Genomic DNA, 8,130 nt, shown 5'->3' with positions numbered 1-8,130 from the left:
GGGTAGCATCGCCAAGGACTAACACCCCCCCCCCTCCTTCCATTCTCGTTCTCCCCGCCTCCACGCTCATTCTCCGCCCCAAATTGAAACATGGGGCCTTGGCGGTGCATAGTATTTTGCCGATAAGTAGACTGAGCAAAAGGAGATTTATTTTTCTCTTTTTTTTCCTTTTTTCCCCCATAGGCCATACCCCGTCAAATCCACCACCGTGTCTGTGTGTGGGTGTGGGTGCCACGCGGCAATGTAACGCAGGAAGACCTTGCGATAACGAGTAGTTATGGACTGTCTTTAGTAAAGTAGCAGCCTAATTTGGCGTCGGTAATAGGAGGCAATGGGCTATTTTATGCAGGACACTGGGCCCAGATGAGGGGATGGGCGGAAAAGCCACACCACAAAATGTAGAGGTTATTCAATATGATGACAACCTGTTTATACAATGCCCCGTAAAGCGAACGCCGGACCGAGGACCTCCGTAACCAAATTTCGGTTTCGTAAGCAGCCATAACGGCTTTCGCCATATATTTGCTCGGCCTATAGATTAGTTAGCTGCGGATCAGCTCCCGTCTGAGGCAACTTGGCACGCCAAGTTGAAAGGGGCGTCAAGAGTTGACCCCATGAGGGTTCTTGGTGGATACCCAAAAAGTCTTGGTCAAAGTGGGTGTGAAATTGCGTGTGAACTGATGAGCTGTTGCGCAAGAAGAGACAGGATCTGGGCCAAGTGGACGACTCTTGTCTCTCATGTGCCGAAGCCACCTTGACTCTTGGCTCTGCCTGCGTTCTGACTCTGGCGTATGACCAAGTGGACTTCTGCCAGTGACAACAACCATCGCCGAGAGCTAGCCAAGAGATTCATGCAGCTGTAAAGATGGCTCAAATATGCTTAATGCCTTTTGGGGGCGGGAAAGGCGGAAGGGGGGAGCGAATCATTCGCGGAGCAAGTCGTCTTCCCCCCGGGCGGAAGCAAAATTTCAAATGAGATAGATGATGCATTCCGTCCGCGGGCACAAGTGTCAACGAGCTGGAAGCCTCGCTGCCGTTGCGCCATTGCAATACCACCTGGCCAAGCCTCTTTTGCTTGGCGGTGCTCTATCTACACATCTCGCGTCCAAAAATATACCCATGATGAATCGCTTCGGTTGCCGACACTGCAAGCTGTCCGGCAGCGCACACCCCTCCAGAAGAGCTGGCCGCGAAGATACTTATCTAGCCTGTCGTGGAGTCGGCCCGCATGCTACCACGCGCGAACGCCACTTCAATCTAAGCAATGCGTGGTAACGCAATTGCGCCAACCCCTTTGCGGAGGAAATATTGAACATGACTTGAATAAAAATTCCCTTGATCGAATGGTCGAGCGGTCCGCGAGAAGAGGCTTTGACCCGTGGCTTGCATCGCCGCTTACGGGGGGCAATATAGATTGTCTAAACGAAACGTAACGGCGGCAGCGGCCAGGGGCCTGCCACGGATCAGTCGGAGCCAATCAATCTTTCATCATCACCCTGTTTGGCGCTCGACTCGCCCGGCACACAACCTCGCTGGCAATTATGTAACTTGCCCTTGCCAAGAGGGCATACGGGACTGGGGCGGCCGGCTCTCTACCAGTACACATGTAGTCAAGGTCGCCCTTCAGGGAAACAAGCTTAAAAGTGACTGCCGTCAAAGACTAATCCCAAAACGAGATAGCAAGACGGCGTAGCTTTCCTCGAGTAATGGATAAGTACGGGGTAACAATGTTCCACTGTCGCTTTGGCGAGTCGTTGACGGTGCCGATGCGGATGTTTCCCACCCACATAGGCCGCGCGGTGCTTTTTTCTTTCTTTTTTTCTTTTTTCGATTTTGGGGGAGGGGGCCCGAGCCGAGGGGCTCGATGTGGCATGATGATCGGAGTTGGCTGGCGACGTCGTAGCTGTCACCCCCAGAGACACTTTTTTGTGGTATCATCCACTAATAGAAAGGCGGTTTCTCACTATCACCATCGTCGGGTCTTGGCCCTTCTCCACCTACAGCGCTGCCACACTCGTCAGTAATCATTCAAGCATCACAACAAGCTTCAGTTTAAGGATATGGGGCGAAGCTACTTACTGGACTGTGCGCACTGGTCCTCGTGCCTTCGCGGTAGCGGCTGGGCATATGCAACGCTGCAGGTTTGCATTCCTGAGCAAGTCGTTGCTGCGGCTAGCCAGGTGCCCGGTGCAAAGGCTCGAGCTGGGAACCAGCTCATGATGGAGCAGTGCGCTCACAGAAAGTCTGGGCGCACCTTTGCCAAGGAACGAGAGGAAAGTACCAGTAGACTACTAAAAGTATGAGGAGGTCGGAGGGGGCCGGGACAGCCAGATCCACGGGACGTTGTAACACTCTTGAGTAATGGCAGCAACAGCTGGGAACTACGGGGCCAAAGATGACAATTCCAGTTGATTTTCAGGGACTTGTGAATTTTGCGGGCAGACATTTGGTTGGCCCGCGATTCGAGTTTCGCTTTCAGTTGAAGAAGGGCTCAGCCAACTAAGTAAAGAGAGATTGGAGTAACCAGCTCCCTTGAGCGCCGCCACGCTAGGACCCGTTCAAAGCCCCAGGCGGCCCGGGGACTGTGCGTCGCGAGCGGTAATGGTTGATAGCAACAGCAAAAGCGGTACTTGGACGAGACCACAGCAGTCAAAAGAGGGTTTTGGCGGTTGGCAACCGGAGAATGCGACCAGATTCCCCTGTTGCCACTTACATGGTGAGAACTTGGCGGTTAGGTACCAGTAAGCAAACTACATCTTTCGCTGAGACGTCCATGACGGCATGGCAGCCCGTCCAGGATTGCGCCGCTGATTCATGAAGAAGAACCTCTGCCAGACCCTTCTTGATCTAAGCTGTCTTGGCGCTGATTTCCACCACGGCGCAGGCTTCGCGTTTATTACCAGTACTTTGAGTCCGCCCCCCTCCCCCCTCCAAACGTCTTCCCGGGATAAACTGCATCCGGTATCCTCCCGGGGGCACCTGGAGGTTGGTGAATGTAATCAAGCCCGCCGGCCTTGGTTGCCCTGCCCAATCGTTCCCGCCAAAGGGGGGGAGGCGGGGGGCCGGCGTTTGGTCCAGACTCCCAAACTACTGGTAGTTTTGTCAGGGTCTATGCCTGCTCGGACAAGCGACAGGGCTCCCTGAACGCATTTGCGGACTGGCGCACCGCGCCGCCGGCGTGTCGTGCAGGAGCTGGGGTATCAGTAACGAGCAGACAATATTTATGCAGCTGCGCTGGAAAGAGAGAAGAGAACCCTCTTCCTTGCCAGTGGGAAAAAAAAAGATGTGACGACGCGGTCCTGCCCGTCAGAATTAGGGTTCGCCTGCCGGACTCCGTGATGCAACACAGCCCACATAACCTTGTTGCAGCCTCACGCTGCTAAACTGTCAGCGAGCAGCGACAAAATCCTTCATAAAAGGTGTCCAGCCTATTAAGACGACTCATTTGTTATCGTCGTGCTTGCCAGGATTTAAAAGTGAGATGCCGAGAGGCGGCCTGCTGGGGGGGGAGAACACGTTCCTCTCTCAGCCGCATGGTTTCGCTCCACCAACTACTCCATAAACATCTCGCTCTCTCCTCTCAGCTTACGGTCCATCTCGCTGTAAGTAAGTAGGGGCTTGATCGGTCCAGTGACGGGTTGGCTGGCCCGCCGCCCAACTAGTGGTGGTTGAGTTGCAAGGGTGTGTGTGGTGTGGTGCTTTGTTTAGGCCCAGAGTTATGCTTACGCCGAGATAATCGAAGCCACCAATGGTTTGCGGTCCCCGACCGGGTTTCCGATCCAGTCCACCGCATTAGAGGCCTTGTTTTGTGGTCCCAGCGGCTTGGCGACCGCAAATCTATCCGTATTTCTTCCCATGGGCTGGCTATTAGGCCGCATCTTAGCGTCAGACAAGCCACACAGCCCAGCGAGCATGGGGGGGTCCGATTGCAAGGGGGGGGGGCCGGCCGCGTAAACAAGGTTTGACCAGGAGTGAACAAGGCGCCATCAGCATCGAAGCAGCGGATCCAAAACAGACAGTGGCTCGCAGAGCTGGAAGGGGAATAACAAAGGGAAGACTGACGATGCGGTGCTGGCCCTTTGTGGCCGTAATACAGGCCGCGAATTTCAAAACTTTCAAAACGGTGGCTTTCTATCTCTTTTGCATACAAAACGTAGCAATGCTCACCAAAGCCGCAGACTTTTTTTTAGGTCAAGGGGCAAGCAAGTCCCGTGCGTTTGGTTTTGGTTCTGGCTCTGACGTGAGGACGGTTTTGCCTCCTTATTAAGCATCCCATCCCGGCACCAGAATTTGCCTACCATCTCACGCCATGTATCGATGGGAAAGAGTGCTGCTGAGGGGCCAATGTGCCTAGTCAAGCCGGGATTGAGGCATGCTGTCACGACAAGGGTTTAAACTGGTGAGCCTCGCAATAGCACCATGACCAGGGCTGCTTACGTCCGTCAGCTCTTACTTGCGAAACTTCAGTCCCCTTCGTCGGAAATAAGATAACCTATTTCGTATTTACAAGTAACCGTCGCAATATTCTGCCTCCAACGTCTCCGCGTCCTCTCTTGACACTGTAACGCTACTCCGCTCCGCGTCATGCTACCCCAGTTCCTAGTTCAGGAGACAGTTGTTTGAGTAACCTCGTCTGACCCCAACTTGGCAGGCGCAGCGTTGATCAGCATCTTCAAGACTTTGATTTGTGGTAAACGTTAAATGTGGGAGCAGCTCCCGCGATCATCGGCGCCATGTCTGCACATATGGTGGCTTTTTGCTTTTGTGCATGCATCATGTGCTTTAAATTTATATGTTACGTGGCAGCAAGTAGGCAATGCTTGGCACACGAGACTTATCTATGTACAACCAAAAACAAAATGTGCTAATAGTCTTCAAAATCCCCAAATCTTGAACCCAGCTTCTGCCCAATAAACGCCTATGCGGATCATTTTCACGCTGTTAACACCGTGCCTTGGCATGTATCTTTTGCCCAATTCTAACCAAACAAGATAGTAATATGTATCGAGAAAAAAACTACCAAACTCCATTTTACAAACAATCAAGTTGTAAAGAACAGAGTAAGAATATTATTCATAAGGAGAACGAACTGTCACATATTAGTAAAGAAGCAAAAGTTCTTGGTTTAAGTGCGGACATACCTCGTGGGAACCAAGTTTCTACTGGCTATCCACAGCCATATGACCAGACGCATCACCTAGCGCACAAAGTTGTTTGATACTGTTGTAAACCAAATTCGAGCGGTCACCCTGCCTTTGCAGCGGTGTGGCGGAGGCTAGCCCAGACAGAAGTGTCCACACGTTAGGTAGCTGGAACAAGTCTCGGTTAGCGTCTCAGTTCTCAGAAAGGTTTGCGGCCCGAATCAAGCTAAAAAAAAAGACGTACCTTCTGCTGGATAGTGGCTAGATTCATGGCGTTGGCGTCGCACAGATCCTGCTTGGATCGGAACTCGCGGCACTCTATGGCGCAAATGTCCTCTGCGGTCTTGAGCGCCTCGTCTTGGTACGCACGTCTCTCCCACACACTCCACTGAGCAGACTTTTGCCGAATTTCAGCCAATAGAGCGGGGAGATGGCGGTTGCGGCTCAGTCGCTGGTCCATGGCGAGAGAAGAACAGGGGTCGAAACAGCTTCCGTAGTACTGAGCAGCCATTGAGTCAAACGTATCAAACCCAACGCGGCGAGCACACTCTAGAACATATTCGAAACGCTCTTCGATACTCGAGAATTGGTGCGGTGAACCTGCATCTGAGACCTCGGTGGCTGCGGTGGCAATAGAGCCCCATGGCGAGGTGGAAATAGCGCTCTGGGGAGCAACAGTCCCTGTCCTTGAGCTGGTTGGCGACATCATCGCCGGGCTGTTCTCCCATGATGTGGGGTTGGTGAATAGCTTGGCATCGTTTCCGTCTTCCTCGGAGATTTCAGAGGCTTGGCCTGTTCAGACTGGGATTAGTATGCCAATTATAACAGCTCCTGAAATGTGGAAACCTACCAAGACCAGTGACAGTCCCTCTGTACCCAAAATGGGCATCTAGCTGGATAGATTCCTGATTCGGCGTTGATGCAGTGCTGCCATTGCGATACAGTCTCTGCATAGGAGATTCACCAGGCATCTCCAGACTCGGGGACATCATCGGAACCTGCTCAAGACCAGTGGCGCCCGACGGGTTGAGTTGGTTGAGAAGAGCCGGGTTATTGAAAGGAGGCTGCTGGTGAAAGTTTCGGGCCATGTATGGGTTTCCAGTCATGGGCACTGCATCGGGCATGGTTTGATTATTACTGCCATCGACGGCCATGGTAGGCCACATCTCCTGGGGCATTGAGCCTGGAGTTCTGGGGAGGGACATTGTTTGCTGCCACAGAGCTGGGGGAATGTTTCCGGCGTTGGGAACAAAGCCCATGGAACCGTCAGGTGTAACAGACCCAGGCATGTCCTGAGGATAGAATTGTTGTTGCTGTTGTCGGGCACGCATTTCACAGAGCTGCTGCTCGAGATCCTGTACCCGCTGCTTCATGCGGTTGCCTGTCATGGTCTAGTCAGTGAAACAGCCCAAAGAGGCCGCCGCGAGTTCTTGTGGGTGGGCTCACGGTAGGTTCTCTGGGCGACTCTGTTCTGAATTCTCTTCTTGGTTTTTTGATCAGCGTCCGCGAGGGACTCTGGAGTGGTTTCACGGTTCATGGTTGTGGGTGGTGATTGGCTACCACGCGGCTGTGCGCCGGCGGAGGATGTGCTCGAGACGGAAGACATGGTCTTCTTGTGTTGACAGGATTGGTCACTTGCGTCGGATGCCGTGGCAGAGGGCATTTCGGTCCAAGTGCAGGTTTTTGTAGAGGGTTTGCAGTAGGGCGTTTCTCTTATCTCTCTGTGTGTGTATATGTGTGGTACAGTTGGCAAAGGTGAGATAGATTGTAGTGTGCGGGAGGAGCGGGTGAGCAGAACAGGTTTGGGATATGTTGGGAGATGCAGGTGTATAAGTATACTTGACAAAACTGGGAGAACGGGAGCGAGGGGCACGCAGTAAATAAGGTATTTGGCCAGGACGAAGGAGTTGAGATGAGTCAGTGGGGATAGAGAGTGTGTCTAAAAGGTGGTCCGGGGCAGCAAAGTATTTGGGGGTGAAACGTGCTGGAAGTCGGAAACATGACCCAGAATAGACATACTCAGCCAAGTCCTGCTAACTAGGTAGCGGCACCCGGTCAGGTTGAGCTATTCCCAAGCGGCAGGTTGGATCTCTTCTGCGTGGTAGATTCGGCACGCCCCCCCTTCTTACGTTAATAATCCTCCCAGGCGCGCCGGCACGCTAGGTGAACTTCCTCCCACTCCTCCCACTCCTCCCACTCCTTCCACTCCGCCGCCCTCGCCTCCTCCCGGTCCGTTGTCGACACGCCCTGCCCGGAGCAGCCCAGCCCAGCCCAGCCGCATCGATAGAAGAGACTTGCGCCAGGCAGCGGAGAAACGCCTCCCAGCAGACAGGCGCAGAGTAGGCCGGTGATCCACCTAAATACTGGGCCAAAGGAGATTCAGATGGCTACTTCTGCTGCTACTGGTGCTACTGATGCGGCCAGTCTCAGCTCTGCTCTGGCGAGATATTGCCAGGTGCCGGACCGGGGGGGGCGGCTCTGCGGACTGTTGTGCGAGGGCCTTGTCCGCCGATGGCATGACGGCCCCCAAAATCTTCCGCGAGCCACACCCTCGACCCCTGCGTACGGCGACGGCCGCTGGGCAGCGAGGAACCAAGGTGAAGCATGTCCGGGATTCAGGGTTTGTCCGGCTGACCCTGGACTGGTGGCGGTGGGCCTCGGCGGCGCAGGGGAGGGAGGCGTGCGGTAACCGTGCGACCACGACGAAGTCAAAAGTGTCGAAAAAGTCCCCAGATTAGCTTGGACGAGCTCTGCCCTCTGCAACTGCGCCGACTCGGGCTAGTGCGTTGGGGGAGACGCTGGCTCCGCCGAACCATAAGGTGGCCATGGAGATGGGCGCCAAAAGTTGACGCCAAAAGATGAGGTGCGGAGGGCGAGAGGCTGATGGTATGTGTGAGCGAGAGAAGCGGGATTCAGTACGCGATTGGGCAATACCGTTCGGTTTGCTGGCCAGAATGCCAAGGTGAAGAAGCTTCCAAGAAGAACTAAG

The 8,130-nt window shown here is 53.9% G+C and overlaps 1 protein-coding gene across 1 annotated transcript; it reads right to left on the bottom strand.

Moving 5' to 3' along the window:
- Positions 1-5,041: 5,041 nt before the first annotated feature.
- Positions 5,042-6,747, bottom strand: V2A60_002753 (bZIP transcription factor; the record flags this gene model as incomplete). Its single annotated transcript, XM_083254099.1, has 4 exons — positions 5,042-5,089; positions 5,386-5,933; positions 5,992-6,522; positions 6,588-6,747. 4 exons carry the CDS (start codon positions 6,745-6,747, stop codon positions 5,042-5,044), a joined length of 1,287 nt encoding a protein of 428 aa, XP_083110225.1.
- Between the last annotated feature and the right edge of the window lie 1,383 nt (positions 6,748-8,130).

The sequence above is a fragment of the Cordyceps javanica genome, chromosome 2 (genome assembly GCF_051103115.1).
Source record: "Cordyceps javanica chromosome 2, complete sequence".
Lineage (NCBI taxonomy): Eukaryota > Fungi > Ascomycota > Sordariomycetes > Hypocreales > Cordycipitaceae > Cordyceps > Cordyceps javanica.
This window is presented reverse-complemented; position numbering and strand designations above follow the sequence as displayed.